At 44.7% G+C, this 25,782-nt stretch overlaps 1 protein-coding gene across 2 annotated transcripts; it reads left to right on the top strand.

Annotated features, from left to right (window-relative positions):
• The first annotated feature begins 36 nt into the window (after positions 1-36).
• LOC135551087 (dihydrolipoyllysine-residue acetyltransferase component of pyruvate dehydrogenase complex-like) lies at positions 37-24,866 on the top strand. 2 transcript variants are annotated; one of them, XM_064982485.1, is made up of 14 exons: positions 37-175; positions 12,852-12,953; positions 14,138-14,262; positions 14,838-14,979; positions 15,110-15,236; positions 16,610-16,785; positions 16,957-17,098; positions 17,182-17,252; positions 20,693-20,788; positions 22,200-22,307; positions 22,539-22,657; positions 22,736-22,898; positions 23,046-23,182; positions 24,005-24,866. In XM_064982485.1, exons 2-14 carry the CDS (start codon positions 12,879-12,881, stop codon positions 24,132-24,134), a joined length of 1,611 nt encoding a protein of 536 aa, XP_064838557.1. In that variant the 5' UTR covers positions 37-175; positions 12,852-12,878; the 3' UTR covers positions 24,135-24,866. The 2 variants fall into 2 exon arrangements, with proteins under 2 accessions (XP_064838557.1, XP_064838556.1); XM_064982484.1 differs by lacking the exon at positions 37-175 and adding an exon at positions 2,364-2,875.
• Positions 24,867-25,782: the final 916 nt, after the last annotated feature.

Raw genomic sequence — 25,782 nt, forward strand, 5'->3', positions numbered from 1 at the left:
CGATGCTGTCTGTGTGAGTGGACCAATTCAGTTTGTCTGTGATGTGTACGCCGGGGAACTTAACTTACTACCCTCTCCACTACTGTCCCATCGATGTGGATAGGGGTGTGTTTCTGTTTGAACAGAGCGACCGGACCTGCTTGCTTCGGGGACTCTTCTCCAGGTCCATCTCTCTGTAGGTGATGGCTTTGTTATGGAAGGTTTGGGAATTGCTGCCTTTTAGGTGGTTGTAGAATTTAACAGCTCTTTTTGATCATTAGTGGGTATCAGCCTAATTCTGCTCTGCATTATTTGGTGTTTTACGTTGGACACAGAGAATATTTTTGCAGAATTCTGCATGCAGAGTCTCAATTTGGTGTTTGTCCCATTTTGTGAAATCTTGATTGGTGAACGGAACCCATACCTCACAACCATGAAGGGCAAAAACTGATTCAAGTATTTTGTGTTTCTTTTGATGGCATTGAAGGCCCTTCTTGCCTTGTCTCTCAGCAGTCGTTGGTAATGTTTTGTACTATTGACTATAGTCGCTACTGCATATGGAACATACAAATCTACTTTTTGACCCATAGTAATGGAGGGGATGTTATGCAGAACCATTTCAGTTGCTTGTACTAATAGGCATGGTGGCATTTCTCTTGCCACTAAGTCGATTTCCTCCAGTGCCTGACTTGTCTTTTCCTCCATGATTCTCTGTAACTACCGCACTACAGTGCCATTCCTGTTCATGCATAAACATTTTAAAGGGTAATTCTACCCCAATACAGGCGCTGAACACAATTGCTTGTTTAACTCCCTCTGACTCGGGATCCCTGCTTTATTAAGGCACTTGTTTTTCCATTGTCCCCTTTGCTTACAATAATGACAGAATGTATATCGGTCATAAGACATTGTTCTAACATTCTCCACAGATATATATATCTCTATATACTTATAAATAAATATATTATCAGTTGTGTAATTAAGTGGAACCCAACCAAAGACAATCAATGCTGTCTTGGAGCTCAATAACCAGACAAAAGTTGCCTTAGGGTATTTTCACATATTAAGAACCGATCTCAGTCCTCTTAAAAGTGAACTAGGAACCAAACAAGAAAAATGTATATGTTCTCGTTGTATTTACACTGCTCTTGCCTTTGAATGAGGACATAACTCTTTTGCCAGTTCACTTCACCTATTTTGTGGTCCGAGTCCTATTTTGCATTCACATTGCTATGTTAGAAAGGAATCAAGATCTTTTTCCAAACATTCACTCAATGAACTCTGGGTTTTTACAAAGTGCAGGAGAAGCCATTCCATCAGAATGTGTTATCGGACAGCTAGTTATACCTACTTACATTGTGAAAGCTAATAGATTGCATTTTGTTTTAAGATGAGACATAATAATTGTTATCAGAAGATACTAATAACATGTAAATATTATTATTAACAGAATAATAACTACAGATTCAATAATGGAGTAATTGAAAATTGTAGAGCCAATGGTGTGTGTTCACATTGCCCTAAAAAGGGAACCGGCCCAACTGTGAAAATACCCCTCGACCACAATAAACCAAAATACAGCCATTCACGTTCATTCATATTCAAACCAAAATCCAGATTGGGTCTATTCCAGTAACCGGTTATAGTATCATTATTCTTAACTCATACTGCCCGGTATTTTGAGAAGGGAAAGACAATTTACCTTCAATTTGTAGATCTCTTACGACAGGGGAAACCCCCAACACCCACTAGACACAGACATCTCTCAAAGGGATTTAGAAAAAGGGTCCCTTACCTCTTAGTTCGGGCCAGGAGAAGTTGTCTGGTTCCCAGCGGGCAATATGTTAAGTGGAAACAATAAATAGTGGTCCTAGCTGTTAAAAGCTAACCGTGTCGTGAAATCCATGCAAAAACGAGTTCAGTATTCATCACTAACGAAGATGGGTTGTTGTTTTTTTAATCAAAAACAACAAACCGAGTGTTTCCAGCAGACAGTGTTCAGCTGCACACAGTTGTAAACTTTACGGCACAAGTCTCAAAGAAATCTAAGAAACTGGATATTATTGTGGCTGCAGCAGATACGTTTTTGGGACTTGAGAATTTTACATCTAAAGACCTGCAAGCGGTACTGGCGCCGGAAGACCCACTCTCTCAGGTTTCCCTTGAGCCTTTGTTGGGATCAGATCTTTTTCTTTTTTTTACTAAAGTTGTCTGATTTTGTTTATTTATCTTTTGGTAGTGGTTTTGGTATTTTATTCCATGTTTAGGAATCCTGTTTTCATCCCGCACAGTAGGTGGCAGAATGAGCATGAAGTTGTGTGATCACCAATGTACCATAGCAGCAGAAGAGCTGTGTTGCGACTTTATTTTACGACAGTGGAGTCCTCAACGTTGCCAGCTCAATTACGGTTTTCTTTTTAGAATCTTCTGCCCAATGCCACTGTAACATGCCCGGAAGGACAGCCGTAAAGCGTTGTGGTTAAGGAGGTCATTGGAAAGTGAGCTGTTTGCTAGCTACCTGGGCCGGTTCGGGGGGACAGAAAGACGCTTTATTGCTACCATTGGTATCAGACATTCTGTTACCTGAGTAGCTCAAACTGAATCTAAAAGCTGTTTCAGCGACTAAACTTATAAAGGTGAAATGCTCCGTCTGGTCCTGCGGCTGAGGCCGTCTGCAGGGTTGCCTCGGTCCCGCGGTGCCCAACCTGAGCTTGCCCTGAGCTCTCGTCCCGTTCGGGGACCCTGTCATCTGAGGCGCTACCACGGCTCTGTCCGGTCCAGGGCTGTTTGCAGTGGAGGTCGTTTCAACACGGTGGTCTTCGCCAGCAGAGCCCTGCTACAGCCCGCCATGGGAGCCCAGACACAGCGCTTCTACAGCCTACCACCGCACCAGAAGGTATGGTGACTTAGCTAGCTAACTGCTGTTCTTGTGTGGGCTCTTAAGACGTCCGTTTCAGACAGTATCGGTAGCTTTACTAGCTAACTAGTTAATGGTCTTTAATTTATTTTAGCCAACAACAGATATCAGGGGAGTAGCAGCCATTGACAGTGACACGGGACCATCTTAATCAGTTAGCCACCCAGAGTCGTAAACTAACCAACTAGCTAGCTGTGTCCCTGGTAGTAGCGGGAACTAACCAACATACTAACTAGCGGTGTCCATAGTAGCAACAGTAGTAGCCAGCAGATCCGACCTGCTTGCTTACAGCTGCACTAATGTCAGGCAGCATTCCTGTGTATATTAGGACATATCATCCTGACCAACCTGCCCTCCAAATACACCTCTGCTGTCTTCAACCAGGATCACTGCCTCATTGCCTGCGTCCATAATGGGTCTGCGGTCAAACGACCACCCCTCATCACTGTCAAACGCTCCCTAAAACACTTCTGCGAGAAGGCCTTTCTAATCGACCTGGCCGGGGTATCCTGGAAGGATATTGACCTCATTCCGTCAGTAGAAGATGCCTGGTTGCTCTTTAAAAGTGCTTTCCTCACCATCTTAAATAAGCATGCCCCATTCAAAAATTGTAGAGCTAAGAACAGATATAGCCCTTGGTTCACTCCAGACCTGACTGCCCTTGACCAGCACAAAAACATCCTGTGGCGTACTGCATTAGCATCGAACAGCCCCCACGATATGCAACTTTTTAGGGAGGTTAGGAACCGATATACACAGTCAGTCAGGAAAGCAAAGGCTAGCTTTTTCAAACAAAGTTACACCCTGTAGCACAAACTCCCAAAATTTCTGGGCCACTGTAAAGTCCATGGAGAATAAGAGCACCTCCCATCTGCCCACTGCACTGAGGCTAGAAAACACTGTCACCACTGATAAATCCACGATAATTGAGAATTTCAATAAGCATTTTTCTATGACTGGTCATGCTTTCCACCTGGCTACCCCCACAACAACAAAATATGTGTGTAGATGTGCAGCTGCATCTCATTCTGTACCAAGTTCCCACCTCAAACAAAACCGCCCACACTGGGCAGGATGTTGCAGTGAGAGGGATGGATGGCACTCAACCCTTTTAACTGGGAGAGAAGAATATCATAATTTTGGACTCTATCTACTGATTAGTGTGTGTGTGAGATAATGTGTATGTGTGTTAAGATTTCCTTTATGAAAATATGGCTCCATTTGACCAGCAGCATTTTAATTTACCAGACATTGAAATGTACCTGATTAGGGTGTTCACCCACAGGGCTGAGAATGACAGAAATCATGTTTAGATTATGGTATTTAATGATGTGTGTCCTTACCACACACTTTGAAGATGTTAGAATAATTGTCCACGTTTACTTTCCCTCAGCCAACAAGACCGGTAATGAACCACAAAATCACTATGCATCTGCGGCGCATCAGTTTCAAGTTGGGGAAGAAAATTTTCACCATAAAAATGCACCTTTATAATAAAGCTTTCCATGAATCATTACGTTTGCAGACTTATGTAATATGCTACTGTTCTTAACACGATGATTAGATTAAGGCTGTGCCCGAATTAAAAAATAAAATAAATAAATGAAAGATTGGTCAACCATAAATTAGAGTAGGGCTCTCCCTGAAAAAAAAAAAAAATGCATCTTAGTCGACTGCAAGTCATCTGTTCTTTCAACCAATCGATTAGTATTTTTCCATATATGGACACACCCTATGTGTTTTAATCAAATCAACTATATGCAGTGAGCTTATCTAATGTTTTAATTAAGCTTAGGGTTTGATATAATAAGAAAAATGCTCCCACTCCTGCTGGGATTCGCAGTTTCTGCCATTCCTCTCCTGAAGTTGCCAGTAATAGGCTACATGAGTAGTCGGCAACATTTCACATGTGGAATGCCAATTTTTCTTGCCATTTCTAACGACTGTTACGGACTACAAAGGGAAACGCAGACGTGAGCTGCCCAGTAATGCGAGCCTACCAGAGGAGCTAAATGCCTTTTTATGCTCGCTTCGAGGCAAGCAACACTGAAGCATGTATGAGAGCACCAGCTGTTCCGGATTACCTTGTGTTCACGCTCACATCGGCTACGGTGAGCATGAAGACCTTTTTCAACAGAGCAACATTCACAAATCCGCGGGGCCAGACAGATTACCAGGAAATGTACTCAAAACATGCACGGACCAACTGGCAAGTGTGTTTATTGACATTTTCAACCTCTCCCTGACAAAGTCTGTAAAACCTACATCTTTCAAACAGACCACCATAGTCCCTGTGCCCAATGACGCGTATGTAACCTGCCTTAATGATTACGGCCCCAAACAACATTCTCAGTATAAACTATTCCTGCAACAACTCTTTGCCTATGACAAAACCCAGGTATCACTCTACTGTAGTCAACCTGTTACCTACCCAGACTGCTCTCCTCCAGGTATAACTCTACTGTAACCCTGTTACCTACCCAGACTGCTCTCCTCCAGGTATAACTCTATTGTAGTCAACCTGTTACCTACCCAGACTGCTCTCCTCCAGGTATAACTCTACTGTAACCCTGTTACCTACCCAGACTGCTCTCCTCCAGGTATAACTCTACTGTAGTCAACCTGTTACCTACCCAGACTGCTCTCCTCCAGGTATAACTCTACTGTAACCCTGTTACCTACCCAGACTGCTCTCCTCCAGGTATAACTCTACTGTAGTCAACCTGTTACCTACACAGACTGCTCTCCTCCAGGTATAACTCTACTGTAACCCTGTTACCTACCCAGACTGCTCTCCTCCAGGTATAACTCTACTGTAGTCAACCTGTTACCTACCCAGACTGCTCTCCTCCAGGTATAACTACTGTAACCAACCTGTTACCTACCCAGACTGCTCTCCTCCAGGTATAACTCTACTGTAGTCAACCTGTTACCTACCCAGACTGCTCTCCTCCAGGTATAACTCTACTGTAGTCAACCTGTTACCTACCCAGACTGCTCTCCTCCAGGTATAACTCTACTGTTAAATACCCAGACTGCTAGTAACCCTGTTACCTACCCAGACTGCTCTCCTCCAGGTATAACTCTACTGTAGTCAACCTGTTACCTATCCAGACTGCTCTCCTCCAGGTATAACTCTACTGTAGTCAACCTGTTACCTACCCAGACTGCTCTCCTCCAGGTATAACTCTACTGTAACCCTGTTACCTACCCAGACTGCTCTCCTCCAGGTATAAACCAACCTGTTACCTACCCAGACTGTAGGTTTAACTCAACCTGTTACCTACCCAGACTGCTCTCCTCCAGGTATAACTCTACTGTAGTCAACCTGTTACCTATCCAGACTGCTCTCCTCCAGGTATAACCTGTTACCTACCCAGACTGCTCTCCTCCAGGTATAACTCTACTGTAGTCAACCTGTTACCTACCCAGACTGCTCTCCTCCAGGTATAACTCTACTGTAACCAACCTGTTACCTACCCAGACTGCTCTCCTCCAGGTATAACTCTACTGTAGTCAACCTGTTACCTACCCAGACTGCTCTCCTCCAGGTATAACTCTACTGTAACCCTGTTACCTACCCAGACTGCTCTCCTCCAGGTATAACTCTACTGTAGTCAACCTGTTACCTACCCAGACTGCTCTCCTCCAGGTATAACTCTACTGTAACCCTGTTACCTACCCAGACTGCTCTCCTCCACTCTACTGTAGTCACCTGTTACCTCTCTCCTCCAGGTATAACTCTACTGTAGTCAACCTGTTACCTACCCAGACTGCTCTCAACTCCAGGTATAACTCTACTGTAACCCTGTTACCTACCCAGACTGCTCTCCTCCAGGTATAACTCTACTGTAGTCAACCTGTTACCTACCCAGACTGCTCTCCTCCAGGTATAACTCTACTGTAACCAACCTGACTGCTCTCCTCCAGGTATAACTCTACCCAACCTGTTACCTACCCAGACTCTCTCCTCCAGGTATAACTCTACTGTAACAACCTGTTACCTACCCAGACTGCTCTCCTCCAGGTATAACTCTACTGTAACCAACCTGTTACCTACCCAGACTGCTCTCCTCCAGGTATAACTCTACTGTAGTCAACCTGTTACCTACCCAGACTGCTCTCCTCCAGGTATAACTCTACTGTAGTCAACCTGTTACCTACCCAGACTGACTCTCCCTCCAGGTATAACTCTACTGTAGTCAACCTGTTACCTACCCAGACTGCTCTCCTCCAGGTATAACTCTACTGTAACCAACCTGTTACCTACCCAGACTGCTCTCCTCCAGGTATAACTCTACTGTAGTCAACCTGTTACCTACCCAGACTGCTCTCCTCCAGGTATAACTCTACTGTAACCAACCTGTTACCTATCCAGACTGCTCTCCTCCAGGTATAACTCTACCTGACTGCTCTCCTCCAGGTGTAACTCAACCTGTTACCTACCCAGACTGCTCTCCTCCAGGTATAACTCTACTGTAGTCAACCTGTTACCTACCCAGACTGCTCTCCTCCAGGTATAACTCTACTGTAACCAACCTGTTACCTACCCAGACTGCTCTCCTCCAGGTATAACTCTACTGTAACCAACCTGTTACCTACCCAGACTGCTCTCCTCCAGGTATAACTCTACTGTAACCAACCTGTTACCTATCCAGACTGCTCTCCTCCAGGTATAACTCTACCTACCCAGACTGCTCTCCTCCAGGTGTAACTCTACTGTAACCCTGTTACCTACCCAGACTGCTCTCCTCCAGGTATAACTCTACTGTAGTCAACCTGTTACCTACCCAGACTGCTCTCCTCCAGGTATAACTCTACTGTAACCAACCTGTTACCTATCCAGACTGCTCTCCTCCGGGTATAACTCTACTGTAGTCAACCTGTTACCTACCCAGACTGCTGTCTCCCAGTTTGATTGTTATTATAATAATATATTTCACATTGCTAGAGCATGTACATTTAAATGGGCAGCTTTATACAGGGTGGAAACATTTATCAAGTTACATTGTTTTAGTAACTGGCGTGCGCAACAAACACTCGGCTTTGGTGCCGTATGCCAAAGTATTGTTGGCAAATGGAATGCGCTACTCAATCCAACATTCTTTTTGGTTTCAGGATTCTTGACTTTACCTTGAAGAGATACAATAGTCTTTCTTCAACCAATAATTTGTTTGTGTCATTGTCTACAAGTCATGGACATGCGCTCCATGACAGACCCGTAGCACTCACGTCGGTAGCCGTGAAGTGCTTTGAAAGGCTGGCCATGGCTCACATCAACACCATAATGCCGTAAACCCTAGATCCACTCCAGTTCTCATACCGCCCCAACAGATCCAAAGATGACACAGTCTCAATCGCACTCCACACTGCCGTTTACCACCTGTACTAAAGGAACACCTATGTGATAATGCTGTTCATTGACGACAGCTCAGTGTTCAACACCATAGTGCCCTCAAAGCTCATCACTAAGCTAAGGACCCTGGGGCTAAACACCTCCCTCTGCAACTGGATCTTGGACTTCCTGACGTGCCTCCCGCAGGTGATAAGGGTAGTCATCAACACAACTGCCACACTCATCCTCAACACTGGGGCTCCCCAGGGGTGTGTGCTCAGTCCCCTCCTATACTCCCTGTTCACCCACGACTGCGTGGCCAAGCACGACTCCAACACTGCAACAGTGGTAGGCCTGATCACCTACAACGATGAGACTGACGACCTCCCTATAGGCTGAGACGACAACAACCTCTCCCTCAGTGTGACTAAAGGTAAAGGAGCTGATCGTCTCCCTGGACCTCCCTAAACGTCCACCTCTTGAACATCAGACTCTGAGGCCTCATCTTCACTGTCACTTTCCAACCTTGTTTAGGATGGCTCGTTGTCAGGCTCAAAAAGCCTCATTTGCCTGGATGGCCACTAATTTTTCAACCCTTGTATTGGTCAGCCTGTTGCTTGCTTTGGGGTGTGTGTTCCCAAACAAGGACCAGTTGTGCTCGGAGTTGGCTGATGTTGGTGGGATTAGAAGGGTGATGGAGGCGATGGGAATGAGCCTCAGATCCACAAAGTCCCTTCCACCAGGTGGCCGATGAGACATGTTGGCACGAGTGCCATATTGCATCTCCATCCCAAAGCCCTTGCTTGGAAGTGTACTTTGCCAGACTGCCAAGAACCGTGCCCTCATCCAGGCCAAGGTGGTGAGACACTGTAGTGATGATACCATAGGCCTCGTTGTTCTCTGCACCAGACAGGATGCTCTTGCCAGCATACTTGGGGTCCAACATGTATGGGCTTCATGCAGAAGTCTTCATACTTTTTGATGTATTTCAGAACTGCATTTTCCTCTACTTGGCGCAACAGTGAAGTGGGCAGGGCAGTACGGATTTGTTCTCTTACATCTGCAAGCAGGGTCTGAACATCAGACAGGATGGCATTGTCTTCCTCAATCTGTGCAATGGCTTGGGCTATTGGTTTCAGGCTGCTTACCACTCTCTCCCAAAATACATCATCCAGAAGGATCCTCTTGATGGGGCTGTCCATATCGGCAGACTGTGATATGGCCCTTTCTTGGAGAGACTCCAAGACTCCATGTCAAACATGATGACAACACCACCCCTACAGGTGTTTTTGGGCAGCTTCAATGTGATGCTCTTATTCTTCTCATTTTGCTTGGTGATGTAGATTGCTGCAAAAACTTGATGACCCTTCACATACCTAACCATTTCCTTGGTTCTCTTGTAGACTGTATCCATTGTTTTCAGTGCCATGTCCTTGAGAAGATTTAGAAGGCCAGCATCCCGGAGTCGCCTCTTCACTGTTGACATTGAGACGGGTGTTTTGCGGGTATTATTTAATGAAGCTGCCAGTTGAAGACTTGTGAGGCGTGTCTAGTTTGTGATACAAACACTAATGTAATTGTCCTCTTGCTCAGTTGTGCACCGGGCCTCCCACTCCTCTTTGTATTTTGGTTAGAGCCAGTTTGCGCTGTTCTGTGAAGGGAGTAGTACACAGTGGTGTATGAGATCTTTAGTTTCTTGGCAATTTCACGGATGGAATAGCCATCATTTCTCAGAACAAGCATAGACTGACAAGTTTCAGGAGAAAGGTCTTTGTTTCTGGCCATTTTGAGCCTTTAATCGAACCCACAAATGCTGATGCTCCAGATACTCAACTAGTCTAAAGAAGGCCAGTTTTTTTATTGCTTCTTTAATCAGTACGACAGTTTTCAGCTGTGCTTACATAATTGCAAAAGGGTTTTCTAAGGATCAATTAGCCTTTTTTTAATTTTCTTATTTCACCTTTATTTAACCACGTAGGCTAGTTGAGAACAAGTTCTCATTTACAACTGCGACCTGGCCAAGATAAAGCAAAGCAGTGTGACACAAACAACAGAGTTACACATGGGATAAACAAACGTACAGTCAATAACACAATAAAAAAATCTATATACAGTGTGTGCAAATGTAGTAAAATAATGGAGGTATGGCAATAAATAGGCCATAGTGGCGAAATAATAATTACAATTTAAACACTTGAAATGTGCAAGTAGAGATACTGGGATGCAAAGGAGCAAATAAATAAATAACAATATGGGCATGAGGTAGTTGGGTGGGCTATTTACAGATTAGCTAACAAAACGTCTCATTGGAACACAGGAGTGATGGTTGCTGATAATGTGCCCCTGTACGTCTATGTAGATTTTGTTATGCAATTATGATACTTCCAGCTACACTAGTTATTTACAACATTAACTTCTTGGCGCTACCCATCCGGTTGCGGGATCATTTTCGTCAGCAACGCTGAATAGCATAGCGCCACAACGCCATAACGTTTTTTATAATCAATCCTCATGTTGTTTTTAAAATATATATTCGATAATATATCAACCGAGTGTGTAGGTTTTTCAATAACAGCAGGAGGTTCAATGGCGGCTTTACTCAGTTGCGCAAAAACTCACTCTGAGAGCCCCAACCTATCCACTTACGCAATGTGATCCTTCACGCTCATTTTTCAAACTATAAGCCTGAAACTATGTCTAAAGACTGTTGACACCTTAGGGAAGCCATAAAAAAGGCATCTGGTTGATATTCCTTTAAATGGAGGATAGGCTTGCATAGGAACAGAGGTTTCAAAATAAGAGGCACTTCCTGATTGGATTTTCCTCAGGCTTTCACCTGCAATATCAGTTCTGTTATACTCACAGACAATATTTTTACAGTTTTGGAAACTTTAGAGTGTTTTCTATCCTAATCTGACAATTATATGCATATTCTAGTTTTTGGGGCTTAGAAATAGGCGGTTTCAAATGGGTATGTTTTTTAGCCAAAAATGAAAATACTGCCCCCTGCACGCAAAAGGTTAACGATGTCTACGCTGTATTTCTGATAAATGTTATGTTATAATAATGGACACAGTGCTTTTCTTTAAAAAACAGGGACATTTCTAAGTGACCCAAAACTTTTCAACGTGTGTTTACAGTTGAAGTTGGAAGTTTACATACACTTAGGTTGGAGTCATTCAAACTTTTTTCAACCCCTCCACAAATGTCCCGTTAATAAACTATAGTTTTGGCAAGTCGGTTAGGACATCTACTTTGTGCATGACACAAGTCATTTTCCCAACAATTGTTTAGCCAGATTATTTCGCTTATTCACTGTATCACAATTCTCGTGGGTCGGAAGATTACATACACCCTTGACTGTGCCTTTAAACATCTTGGAAAATTCCAGAAAATGATGTCATGGCTTTTGAAGCTTCTGATCGGCTAATTGACATAATTTGAGTCAATTGGAGGTGTACCTGTGGATGTATTTCAAGGCCTACCTTCAAACTCAGTGCCTCTTTGCTTGACATCATAAGAAAATCAAAAGAAATCAGCCAAGACCTCAGAATGAGAATTGTAGACCTCCCCAAGTCTGGTTCAACCTTGGGAGCAATTTCCAAACGCCTGAAGGTACCACATTCATCTGTACAAACAATAGTATGCAAGTATAAACACCATGGGACTACGCAGCCGTCATACCGCTCAGGAAGGAGACTCATTCTGCCTCTTAGAGATGAACGTACTTGGGTTTGAAAAGTGCAAATCAATCCAAGAACAACAGCAAAGAACCTTGTGAAGATGCTGGAGGAAACAGGTACAATGTATCTATATCTACAGTAAAACAAGTCCTATATCGACAACCTGAAAGGCTGCCCAGCAAGGAAGAAGCCACTGCACCAAAACCGCTATTAAAAAAGTCAGACTACGGTTTGCAACTGCACATTAAGACAAAGATTGTACTTTTTTGGAGAAATGTCCTCTGGTCTGATGAAACAAAAATAGAACTGTTTGGCCATATTGACCATTGTTATGTTTGGAGGAACAAAGGGGGAGGCTTGCAAGATGAAGAACACCATCCCAACTGTGAAGCACGGGGGTGGCAGCATCATGTTGTGGGGGTGCTTTGCTGCAGGAAGGACTGGTGCACTTCACAATATAGATGACATCATGAGGGAGGAAAATTATGTGGAACCATTGAATTACCCCAAGCATACTCCCAAGTTTTGGCAAAATGGCTTAAGTACAACAAAGTCAAGGTGTTGGAGTAGCCATCACAAAGCCCTGACCTCAACCCTATAGAGCAGAAGTGAAAAAGCATGTGCGAGCAAGGACGCATACACCAGCTCTGTCAGGAGGACTTTTACTAGGATTAAATGTCAGGGAATTGTGAAAAACTGAGTTTAAATGTATTTGGCTAAGGTGTATGTAAACTTCCGACTTCAACTGTATATATGTGTATAAATAAGTGATGTAGACAATTACATTGATGGAAGCTACAATCTATTTGCAATTGTAAAGCTGATCTACCCCTAAAATAAAAAATAATACTAATTACATAACACATATGGAGTCATGTAGTAGCCACCCTTTGCCTTTGATAGCTTTGCACACATTGATCGTGTGTGTGTGTTGCAGGTGGAGCTTCCTGCTCTGTCCCCCACCATGCAGACTGGAACCATCGCTCGCTGGGAGAAAAAGGAGGGAGACAAGATCAACGAGGGAGACCTGATAGCAGAGGTGACTAGTACACACACAGACCTGATCAGTTTAGATACTAACCCTGACCTAATTACTGAGGTGAGAATCAGCTACGTAGTGCCAACAAAATAAGTGGGTAAACGCTGATTGCCGTTCCAGTTATTAAAGTTACTCACACTACACTTTCAATGCATTTTCCCGCTAAAATAAAGGTGTTTAAACACTTCTAACTACCTAACCCTTCCATTTCCTGTTTAGATACTAAGACTGCTTTATAATAGTTGATTGAATCAGAAGAAAGTTCCTTATTCACTTGGTGACCTGGAAGTTTTTGACTTAAAGCAAGAAAAAGATTGTTTCAATTTGTCGAATGAATGGAGGAAGGATGCTGCGTCAATCCTTATCTACCCCCTCCTTCAAAAGATGCACAGTCCTTATCTACCCCCTCCTTCAAAAGATGCACAGTCCTTATCTACCCCCTCCTTCAAAAGATGCACAGTCCTTATCTACCCCCTCCTTCAAAAGATGCACAGTCCTTATCTACCCGCCTCCTTCAAAAGATGCACAGTCCTTATCTACCCCCTCCTTCAAAAGATGCACAGTCCTTATCTACCCCCTCCTTCAAAAGATGCACAGTCCTTATCTACCCCCTCCTTCAAAAGATGCACAGTCCTTATCTACCCCCTCCTTCAAAGATGCACAGTCCTTATCTACCCCCTCCTTCAAAGATGCACAGTCCTTATCTACCCCCTCCTTCAAAAGATGCACAGGAGTGGCCTTGGCTGCCGGTTGTTGCGGGAGTGGCCTTGGCTGCCGGTTGTTGCGGGAGTGGCCTTGGCTGCCGGTTGTTGCGGGAGTGGCCTTGGCTGCCGGTTGTTGCGGGAGTGGCCTTGTGAAAAGATAAACATCAAACCTGGTTTGAGAGTTTAAAATAATTTTGGGAATTTCTCTGGTTTGAATGTCACAATCTTAATAATAATAATAATAATATATAATATAATAATAAATAATAATGTTAAATAAATTGCAATGTTACTTTATTCATGCTTTATATTTCATTGTTTTATATTTTCTCTCTTCCTCTTCTTTCTTCTCCTCTCTTCATCTTCTCTCTTTCTTCCACATCTCCCTCTTCCCTTCTTTGAACTCTGTTGTTTTTAACTTGTGTTCCTCAGTTTCATACGCGATGAACACAGACCTGGCTAACTGTGTGTGTGTGTTAGGTGGAGACTGACAAGGCCACGGTGGGGTTTGAGCTGTTGGAGGACTGTTACCTGGCCAAGATCCTGGTACCTGAAGGAACTAGAGACGTCACCGTGGGAGCAGTCATCTGTATCACCGTCGACAGGTACGTCAGTGATTGTTTGGTTTGTACTTTTACCCCTTTTTCTCCCCAATTTTGTGATATTGAATTGGTAGTTAGTCTTGTCCCATCGCTGCAACTCCCGTACGGACTCTGGAGAGGCGTAGGTCGAGAGCCATGCGTCCTCAGAAACACAACCCTGCCAAGCAGCACAGCTTCTTATCACACTGCTCGCTTAACCCGGAAGCTAGCCGCACCATTCTGTCGAAGGAAACACCGGACGGCGATAAGGAGTCGCTAGAGCGCGATGGGACAAGAAAATCCCGGCCGGCCAAACCCCCCCCTCCCCAATTGTGCGTCGCTTCATGGGTCTCCCTGTCACTGCCGGCTGTAACACAGCCTGGGATCGAACCCGGGTCTGTAGTGACTCCTGAAGCACTGCGATGCAGTGTGTATTCTGACCTGTGCGTGTGTCTTCTGACCTGTGCGTGTGTCTTCTGACCTGTGCGTGTGTCTTCTGACCTGTGCGTGTGTCTTCTGACCTGTGCGTGTGTCTTCTGACCTGTGCGTGTGTCTTCTGACCTGTGCGTGTGTCTTCTGACCTGTGCGTGTGTCATCAGTGCTGATCTGATCCCGGCCTTTAAGGACCTGACATTGGAGAAGCTTGCTGCTAGCTCCGCCTCTTCTGCAGCTGTCCCTCCCCCTGTAGCAGCCCCGCCCCCTGCTCCCTCCCCCGGAAGCTCCCTACCCACTCACATGAAGGTAGGACACACACACCATACATGTTGCTGGACTAAACACTTTCACTGGAGATTCTCTGTGAAGATGAATTATATTTTCAGAACCAGAAACCCTCCCAACCTGTCTGTCTGCCTGCTCATCTGTGTGTTAGGTGTGTCTGCCAGCCCTGTCTCCTACTATGACCATGGGGACAGTGCAGCGCTGGGAGAAGAAGGTTGGAGAGAAACTCAGTGAAGGAGATCTACTGGCGGAGATAGAGACCGACAAGGCTACCATCGGTCAGTATACACACCACACACACCACCCACTGGGTATACACACCAGACACACAAGGCTAGTAGGGCGGTAATGACCGAGAAGCTGCATGTATTATTTAGTCTTGTAGGGCGGTAATGACCGAGAAGCTGCATGTATTATTTAGTCTTGTAGGGCGGTAATGACCGAGAAGCTGCATGTATTATTTAGTCTTGTAGGGCGGTAATGACCGAGAAGCTGCATGTATTATTTAGTCTTGTAGGGCGGTAATGGCTGGTAATGACCGAGAAGCTGCATGTATTATTTAGTCTTGTAGGGCGGTAATGACCGAGAAGCTGCATGTATTATTTAGTCTTGTAGGGCGGTAATGACCGAGAAGCTGCATGTATTATTTAGTCTTGTAGGGCGGTAATGACCGAGAAGCTGCATGTATTATTTAGTCTTGTAGGGCGGTAATGACCGAGAAGCTGCATGTATTATTTAGTCTTGTAGGGGTAATGACCGAGAAGCTGCATGTAATTTAGTCTTGTACCGAGAAGCTGCATGTATTATTTAGTCTTGTAGGGCGGTAATGACCGAGAAGCTGCCTGTATTATTTAGTCTTGTAGGGCGGTAATGACCGAGAAGCTGCATGTATTATTTAGTCTTGTAGGGCGGTAATGACCGAGAAGCTGCATGTATTATTTAGTCTTGTAGGGCGGTAATGACCGAGAAGCTGCATGTATTATTTAGTCTTGTAGGGCGGTAATGACCGAGAAGCTGCATGTATTATTTAGTCTTGTAGGGCGGTAATGACCGAGAAGCTGCATGTATTATTTAGTCTTGTAGGGCGGTAATGACCGAGAAGCTGCATGTATTATTTAGTCTTGTAGGGCGGTAATGACCGAGAAGCTGCATGTATTATTTAGTCTTGTAGGACGGTAATGACCGAGAAGCTGCATGTATTATTTAGTCTTGTAGGGCGGTAATGACCGAGAAGCTGCCTGTATTATTTAGTCTTGTAGGGCGGTAATGACCGAGAAGCTGCCTGTATTATTTAGTCTTGTAGGGCGGTAATGACCGAGAAGCTGCCTGTATTATTTAGTCTTGTAGGGCGGTAATGACCGAGAAGCTGCATGTATTATTTAGTCTTGTAGGGCGGTAATGACCGAGAAGCTGCCTGTATTATTTAGTCTTGTAGGGCGGTAATGACCGAGAAGCTGCATGTATTATTTAGTCTTGTAGGGCGGTAATGACCGAGAAGCTGCATGTATTGGAAATTGTTTGTCACTATCACAGAGTTAGGCGGTTGTCGATGGGTTATTAGCTATTGCGGGCAGGTGTGGATAAGCAAAACAGCTGACCCACGCGGCACTACCACACTGTACACATTGATGTTAGTCGTGTGTGTGTGCAGGGTTTGAGGTGCAGGAGGAGGGTTACCTAGCAAAGATCATGGTGTCTGAGGGAACGCGTGACGTTCCTCTGGGCGCTCCTCTCTGCATCATCGTGGAGAAGGAGAGTGACATCGCTGCCTTCAGTGACTACGTAGAGACAGCAGGGGCTGATGTCTCCACCCCACCCCCCGCCCCGGTAACACACACAACATTCTGATGGCTTGTACTATAACTTGTTAGCTAGCATTGTTAGAGATCTTGTATTATAACTTGCTAGCTAATTAGACATTGTCTAGATGGTTATCTGACAGACTGGAGAATACCTGTAAGTCAACTCATAGATACAACAACATTGTGTGTGTGCTAGGTTGCAGCCCCAACTCCTGCAGCGCCCCTCCCTAGCCCAGCCCCCGTTGCCCCAGCAACCCCCAAGAAAGGGCGTGTTTTCGTCAGCCCGCTCGCCAAAACGCTCGCTGCTGAGAAGGGCATTGACCTGGCCCAGGTCAGCGGTGAGTTTACACACACACCCACACACACACACACACACACCTCTTCTCTCTGACGCTTGTTTGTGTATGTGTTTGTTTTTCAGGCTCTGGTCCTGATGGTAGAGTCACCAGGAAAGACATTGAGACCTTTGTCCCTCCCAAGGCTGTCCCTGCTGTAAGTCACCACATACACACTTTACTGTGTTTTTCCTAGATGGGTTTTAATGCTTAGTATTGATGATGATTATTATTATTAATGCTTAGTATTGAGTATTACCAATACTTAGCTTAGTATTGAATCAAATTAAATTGTATTAGTCACATGCGCCAAATACAACAGGTGTAGTAGGCCTCACAGTGAAATGCTGAATACAACAGGTGTAGTAGACCTTACAGTGAAATGCTGAATACAACAGGTGTAGTAGGCCTCACAGTGAAATGCTGAATACAACAGGTGTAGTAGACCTTACAGTGAAATGCTGAATACAACAGGTGTAGTAGACCTTACAGTGAAATGCTGAATACAACAGGTGTAGTAGGCCTCACAGTGAAATGCTGAATACAACAGGTGTAGTAGACCTCACAGTGAAATGCTGAATACAACAGGTGTAGTAGACCTCACAGTGAAATGCTGACTTACGATCCCCTAACCAATAATGCAGTTAAGGAAAAAAAATAAAACATTTAAATAACAAACAATTAAATAGCAACTATAAAATGTCAGTAACGAGGCTATATACAGGGGGGTACCAGTACAGAGTAGGCATTGTCATGCCCTCTTCACAACTGTCTTGGTATGCTTGGACCATGTTAGTTTGTTGGTGATGTGGACACCAAGGAACTCAACCTGCTCCACAACAGCCCTGTCGATGAGAATGGGGGCGTGCTCTGTCCTCCTTTTCCTGTAGTCCACAATCATCTCCTTTGTCTTGATCACGTTGAGGGAGAGGTTGTTGTCCTGGCACCACACGACAAGGTGTCTGACCTCCCTGTAGGCTGTCTCATCGTTGTCGGTGATCAGGCCTTCCACTGTTGTGTCGACGGCAAACTTAGTGACTGTGTTGGAGTCGTGCTGGGGGCGGCCCGCCAGGAAGTCTAGGATCCAGTTGCAGAGGGAGGTGTTTAGTCCCAGGGTCCTTAACTTAGTGCCCTCCAAAGCTCATCAGTATGATATGAGCGCTGAGCTGGAGTCAATGAATAGCATTCTCACGTAGGTGTTCCTTTTGTCCAGGTGGGAAAGGACCGTGTGGAGTACAATTGAGATTGCATCATCTGTGGATCTGTTGGGGCGGTATGCAAATTGGAATGGGTCTAGGTTTCAGGGATAATGGTGTTGATGTGAGCCATGACCAGCCTTTCAAAGCACTTCATGACCTCAGACGTGAGTGCTACGGGTCTGTAGTCATTTAGGCAGGTTACCTTTGTGTTCTTGGGCACAGGGACTATGGTGGTCTGCTATGGTGGTATTCCAGACTGTCCAGGGACCAGTTGAAAATGTCAGTGAAGACACTTGCCAGTTGGTCAGCGCATGCTCGGAGTACACGTCCTTGTAATCCATCTGACCCTACAGCCTTGTGAATGTTCACCTCTTTAAAGGTCTTACTCACATCGGCTATGGAGAGTGTGATCACACAGTTGTCCGGAACAGCTGGTGCTCTCATGCAAGCTTCAGTGTTGCTTGCCTCGAAACGCGCATAGAAGTTATTTAGCTTGTCCAGTAGGCTCGTGTCACTGGGCAGCTCACGACTGTGCTTCCCTTTTGTAGTCCATAATGGTTTGCAAGCCCTCCCACATCTGACGAGCGTTGGAGCCGCTGTGGTAGTATTCGATCTTAGTCCTGTATTGAAGCTTTGGCTGTTTGATTGTTCGTCGGAGGGCGTAGCGGGATTTCTTATAAGCTTCTGGCTTAGAGTTGCGCTCCTTGAAAGCGGCAGCTCTACCCTTTAGCTCAGTGCGGATGTTGCCTGAAATCCATGGCTTCTGGTTGAGGTACTGTGTGGATGAAGCCAGTGACTGATGTGGTGTACTCCTCAATGTCATTGGAAGAATCGCAGAACATATTCCAGTCTGTGCTAGCAAAGCAGTCCTGAAGCATAGTATCTGCATCATCTGAACACTTCCGTATTGAATGAGTCACTGGTACTTCCTGCTTTAGTTTTTGCTTGTTGTAAGCAGGAATCAGGAGGATTGAAGTATGGTCAGATTTGGAGGGCGAGCTTTGTACGAGTCTCAGTGTGAGGAGTTAAGGTTGTTGTTTTTTTCTCCTCTTGTTGCATATGTAACATGCTGGTAACGGATTTAAGTTCCCTTCACTAGGAACCCCACTTCTGGGTGAGCATTTTCTTGTTTGCTTATGGCCTTTATAGAGTTGGTTGAGTGCGGTTTTAGTGCCAGCATCGGTCTGTGGTGGTAAATAGATGGCTACGAATAATATAGATTAAAACTATCTTGGTAAATAGTCTGGTCTAAAGCTTATCATGAGATACTCTACCTCAGGCAAGCAAAACCTTGAGACTTCAATAATATTAGATTTCGTGCACCAGCTGTTGTCAAATCGACACAAACCACCCCTTGTCTTACCGGCAGCTGTTCTATCTTGCCAATGAAGTTAAAACCCCGCCAGCTGTATGTTATCCATGTCGTCATTTAGCCACGTTTCGGTGAAACATACATTTTTTTTAATGCCCCGTTTTGCACACCAGTATTTCTACTTGCACATCCTCACCTGCACATGTCACTATTTATTGCCATACCTCCTTACTTCATTTGCACACACTGTATACAGATTTTTTTCTATTGTGTTATTGACTGTATTTTTGTTTATTCCATGTGTATCTCTGTTGTTTTTGTCCCACTGCTTTGCTTTATCTTGGCCAGGTCGCAGTTGAATATGAGAACTTGTTCTCAACTGGCCTACCTGGTTAAATAAAGGTGATCTGGCCTACCTGGTTAAGTAAAGGTGATCTGGCCTACCTGGTTAAATAATGTTTACATACCCTACATTATTCATCTCATATGTATACGTATATACTGTACTCTATATCATCTACTGCATCCTTATGTAATACATGTATCACTAACCACTTTAACTATGCCACTTTGTTTACATACTCATCTCATATGTATATACTGTACTCGATACCATCTACTGTATCTTGCCTATGCTGCTCTGTACCATCACTCATTCATATATCTTTATGTACATATTCTTTATCCCCTTACACTGTGTATAAGACAGTAGTTTTGGAATTGTTAGTTAGATTACTTGTTGGTTATTACTTCATTGTCGGAACTAGAAGCACAAGCATTTCGCTACACTCGCATTAACATCTGCTAACCATGTGTATGTGACAAATAAAATTTGATTTGATAAAGGTGAAATAAAAAGGATCGTCTTGATCGGAGCTCATCTTCTTTATTCTCCAGTGATTGCACGTTGGTTAATAGAAATGATGGTAGAGACAGGTTATCCACTTGCTGTCGGATTCTTATTACCAATGCTTTGCTTAGTATTGGGTTATTACCAATGCTTGGTATTGGGTTATTACCAATGCTTGGTATTGGGTCATTCACTCAAAATGGGATTTTTGTGGGTGTTTCTGTGTGTTTGTGTAGGCTCCAGTGTCAGCTGCTCCTAGCCCTGCCTCTACTCCCTCCCCTGCCGTGTCAACAGGCACCTTCACCGACATCCCCATCAGCAACATCCGACGGGTGAGCTGAGCTAGCAAGCCAAGGAGGGATCCGTGAAATTGGCACCTGTTAGCGGCATTAACAGGTCCAAATCATGCTAAAAGCATACAAATAAAAGTCCTCTGTTTAGTTCAACACAATATATTTTGGCTGAGAATTGTTAACATGGAGGCATCAAGGTCACACAATGATACCATGTTTTTAAATATAAAATGTAAGTTTCTTAAACATACATTTATTGAAAATACAAACAATATGTTATTGAAATCAATGAAAAAAGATTGATTTACTGTTTTCATATTTATTTCACCATTTAATATGTTCGCTGGGCTGTTTATTGATCCACATTTTGGGTGAGTGTGTGAATCAACGACGTGGAAGGTGTGTTCCACAACGCACTAGCGGAGGAACTAACCTTTCACAGTGGCATTATTTTCCGGAGAACGCATAGAGCCCCGAGTTGGTTATCCCTTTTATACCATGGTTATAATTTCACACATTTACCACTAGAAATGGGTTCAACATCCGCTACAAATGGGTTCGTTTACCACTAGAAATGGGTTCACCGTCCGCTAGAAATGGGTTTAAAATCCGCTAGAAATGGGTTTAACATCCGCTAGAAATGGGTTCACCGTCCGCCGGAAATGGGTTCACCGTCCGCCGGAAATGGGTTCACCGTCCGCCGGAAATGGGTTCACCGTCCGCCGGAAATGGGTTCACCGTCCGCCGGAAATGGGTTCACCGTCCGCCGGAAATGGGTTTACCGTCCGCCGGAAATGGGTTTACCGTCCGCCGGAAATGGGTTCACCGTTGGGTTCACCGTCCGCCGGACCGTCCGTCCGGAAATGGGTTTACCGTCCGCCGGAAATGGGTTTACCGTCCGCCGGAAATGGGTTTACCGTCCGCCGGAAATGGGTTTACCGTCCGCCGGAAATGTGTTTACCGTCCGCCGGAAATGGGTTCACCGTCCGCCGGAAATGGGTTCACCGTCCGCCGGAAATGGGTTCAACGTCCGCCGGAAATGGGTTCAACATCCGCCGGAAATGGGTTCAAGTTGGCTAGATAGCTACAGTAGGAGCCGTGGTAACCAAACAGACTTGCTAGTTTAGCTAACCAAACCATCATTCCAAGCTTGCCATTATGCATTTAACAATGCATTTAACAATGCCAATAATGTTTTCAATTTGGCTAGGTTTCAAAAGCCGCTCAGACATAGAACATGTAAGAATGAACTACAGCCATTGAATTGTACCGTGCTGATATACTGTGTGTTGTAGGGAAATGCACGCTCTGGCTTGAAGGGCATTCTAATCAGAAACAAATATTCAACGATGTCATGGTATAAATATGTATTAGTCAGCGTTATATCTGACTGGAGGTGGACGGGGTGTGGCATGTGACTTTAATGTCAGGTGATATTGTTGTTACCTAGGTGATAGCCCAGAGGTTGATGCAGTCTAAACAGACCATTCCCCACTACTACCTGTCTGTTGACGTCAACATGGACCAAGTCCTGGAACTACGCATGGAGCTCAACGCTGTGAGTCTGTCTGTCGTCTGGCTGGCTGTCTCTCTGTCTGTCGTCTGGCTGGCTGTCTCTCTGTCTGTCGTCTGGCTGGCTGTCTCTCTGTCTGTCGTTTGGCTGGCTGTCTCTCTGTCTGTCGTCTGGCTGGCTGTCTCTGTGAGTCTTGTCTGTCTGTAACCTCTCCCCCCTCTCGCTCTCTCTCTTTTGGCCTCTCTCTCACCCCCTCTCTCCCGCCCTTCCTCCTAGGAGGTAAAGGCCCAGAACATCAAGCTGAGTGTGAATGACTTCATCATTAAAGCCAGTGCTCTAGCCTGCCTTAAGGTCCCTGAAGCCAACTCCTCATGGCTCGACTCTGTTATCCGACAGTGAGTACACACACTGACACCATGCAAAAACACATTTTTTCAATAGGTCAGGTTTTACCTGTGTGTGTGTGTGTGTAGGAACCATGTGGTGGATGTGAGTGTGGCGGTGAGTACACCCAACGGTCTGATAACGCCCATCGTGTTCAACGCCCACACCAAGGGACTGGCTGCTATCAGCTCTGATGTCTCAGCCCTGGCTGCCAAGGCCCGCGACGGTAAACTACAGCCACACGAGTTCCAGGTAACTACAGATTATACACATATATATATATATATATTCACACACACACACTGAAACAAATGTGTTTAACACATCCGATACACTCACACAACATTAGTTGGTCCCACAGGTTCCAGGAGCTGAATCCTCTAAAACTGTTTGTTTCAGGGAGGCACGTTTACCATCTCTAACCTGGGAATGTTTGGTGTCAAGAACTTCTCAGCCATCATTAACCCTCCCCAGGCCTGTATTCTGGCAGTAGGGGGCTCAGAGAAGAGACTGCTGCCCGCTGACAATGAGAAAGGGTAACTCCACCACCACTATACAATACTACTACTATAACAACACGAGTCTATAGTACAACCCCAGGCCTACTCCATCGACACTATACTACCTCTACATATACAGTGCATTCTGTTACGTTACAACCTTATTCTAAAATGGATTAGTATTTATTTCAACTATCTACACACAATACCCCAAGTTTATCATTTTAAAAGGTTAATTGATTGTTGCGTCTTCCCGAAACATGACCCGCCAAACCGCATTTAACACCCACCCGCCAGCCGACATCACAATACCCCATAATGACAAAGCGAAAAGGTTTTTTATATATTTTTACAAATGTATTAAAATTATACAGAAATACCTTATTTACATAAGTATTCAGACCCTTTGATATGAGACTCCAAATTGAGCTCAGGAGCATCCTGTTTCCATTGATCATCCTTGAGATCAAATCAAAAATCTAATTAAATTGTATTTGTCACATACGCCTAATACAACAGGTGTAGACTTTACAGTGAAATACTTAAGTCCTTAACCAACATGATTTAACAAGGGGGGCAATTACTTTGTCACATAGGGCCATGAAGGTTCGGATAGCTTTTTTCCCTAGGAAAAACTAGAAAGGCCAGAACCCAGGAAGAAACCTAGAGAGGAACCAGGCTGAGGGTTGGCCAGTCCTCATGCAGTGGGCCTGGTTAGATTGACAGGTTGAAGCGATGGTGATGTCATTGACATGACTTAATGTGATTTCATAATGTGATGTCATCATGATATTGACGGGTTACGGACAGGGCTTTTAAAACTAATGGTGATCATACTGTGCTCTGTCGTGTGTGTAGGTTTGATGTGGCCAGCATGATGTCGGTGACGTTGAGTTGTGACCATCGCGTGGTGGACGGCGCAATCGGAGCTCAGTGGCTCGCAGAGTTCAGGAAGTTCCTGGAGAAGCCTGTCACCATGCTGCTCTGATTGGACAACTCTCTCACCAGGCCAAGCTGTGGTTGGCTGCAGCCGTCGGCAAGCTGATCTGATTGGTGGAAACCTTTTCATCATGCTTCTGTGATTAGCTGGCCCACCACAATGACACTCCCCCTTAAAGGGGTGAGGCAGGACTCACTCCCCTCCCAGAGTATAATACCCCTCCCCATCTCTCTTTATTTATTGCGACCAGGTAGTTAGTTTAGACCAGAAGCCATAATGTCACTCATGTTTATAAAGGGAACTGTTACAGACCCGCCCCTGTGTGTGTGTGTACAAAGAGTATTGGAGATTGTGTTTAAAAGCCAAAGTAAGATGTAGAATGCCCCCGAGACTCACTCACGTGAACACATTTACAGTTCTGCTGGTTGTATGTTCTCCCTTGTAGTTTGTTCACTCACCTATATTAAGTCTTCAGAGGGGAAGATCGCCAACCGGCCATGCTGCTTATCTCCAGGTATGGAGCTGATCTATTGGTACCTTCTATAATGCTGTAGGATTGGTGGAATCTTCATTTACAGAGTAGGAGAGGCTTTATTCATGACATCACTCCTGACTAAGCTCTCTGCCAATCCCCTTCTTCTCCAGGACATGTTCTTGTTTTCTAACCCTTGATAAAGAACATTCTATTTACATGACATCATCTGTAAACAAGTGAAACTGGATATATGGTTTCCATGGAAATTACTGCTGAATAAATTGAAATGAGTGAAAATAAGCTACTATGGTGCTGTTGTGGAGAGTAATTCTGTATACAGATTAACTGGGTGTATCTCCCATAGACAACAATGCATTTTATTTATTTAACCAGGCAAGTCAGTTAAGAACAACTTATTATTTACAATGACGGCCTACTAAAATGTCTCCTGCGGGGAGGGGGGCCTGGTTAAAAAATGATACAAATAAATATAGGACAAAACACACATTACATTTACATTTAAGTCATTTAGCAGACGCTCTTATCCAGAGCGACTTACAAATTGGTGAATTCACCTTCTGACATCAGTGGAACAGCCACTTTACAATAGTGCATCTAAATCATTTAAGGGGGGGTGAGAAGGATTACTTTATCCTATCCTAGGTATTCCTTGAAGAGGTGGGGTTTCAGGTGTCTCCGGAAGGTGGTGATTGACTCCGCTGTCCTGGCGTCGTGAGGGAGTTTGTTCCACCATTGGGGGGCCAGAGCAGCGAACAGTTTTGACTGGGCTGAGCGGGAACTGTACTTCCTCAGTGGTAGGGAGGCGAGCAGGCCAGAGGTGGATGAACGCAGTGCCCTTGTTTGGGTGTAGGGCCTGATCAGAGCCTGGAGGTACTGCGGTGCCGTTCCCCTCACAGCTCCGTAGGCAAGCACCATGGTCTTGTAGCGGATGCGAGCTTCAACTGGAAGCCAGTGGAGAGAGCGGAGGAGCGGGGTGACGTGAGAGAACTTGGGAAGGTTGAACACCAGACGGGCTGCGGCGTTCTGGATGAGTTCCACATCACTACATAAAGAGACCTAAGGTAGCAACACAAAAACATGGTATAAACATTATTGGGCACAGACAACAGCGCAAAAATCAAGAAGGTAGAGACAACAATACATCACACAAAGCAGCCACAACTGTTAGTAAGAGTGTCCATGATTGTCTTTGAATGAAAA

This window comes from Oncorhynchus masou, chromosome 12 (assembly GCF_036934945.1).
Source record: "Oncorhynchus masou masou isolate Uvic2021 chromosome 12, UVic_Omas_1.1, whole genome shotgun sequence".
Lineage (NCBI taxonomy): Eukaryota > Metazoa > Chordata > Actinopteri > Salmoniformes > Salmonidae > Oncorhynchus > Oncorhynchus masou.

Bases quoted from the DNA above. Each gene is read 5' to 3' on its own strand.
- LOC135551087 (XM_064982484.1), top strand. From the start codon at position 2,621: ATGCTCCGTCTGGTCCTGCGGCTGAGGCCGTCTGCAGGGTTGCCTCGG. The intron at 22,308-22,538 runs GTGAGTCTGTCT...CCTTCCTCCTAG, and splicing joins TACGCATGGAGCTCAACGCT to GAGGTAAAGGCCCAGAACAT. The intron at 22,658-22,735 runs GTGAGTACACAC...GTGTGTGTGTAG, and splicing joins CTCGACTCTGTTATCCGACA to GAACCATGTGGTGGATGTGA.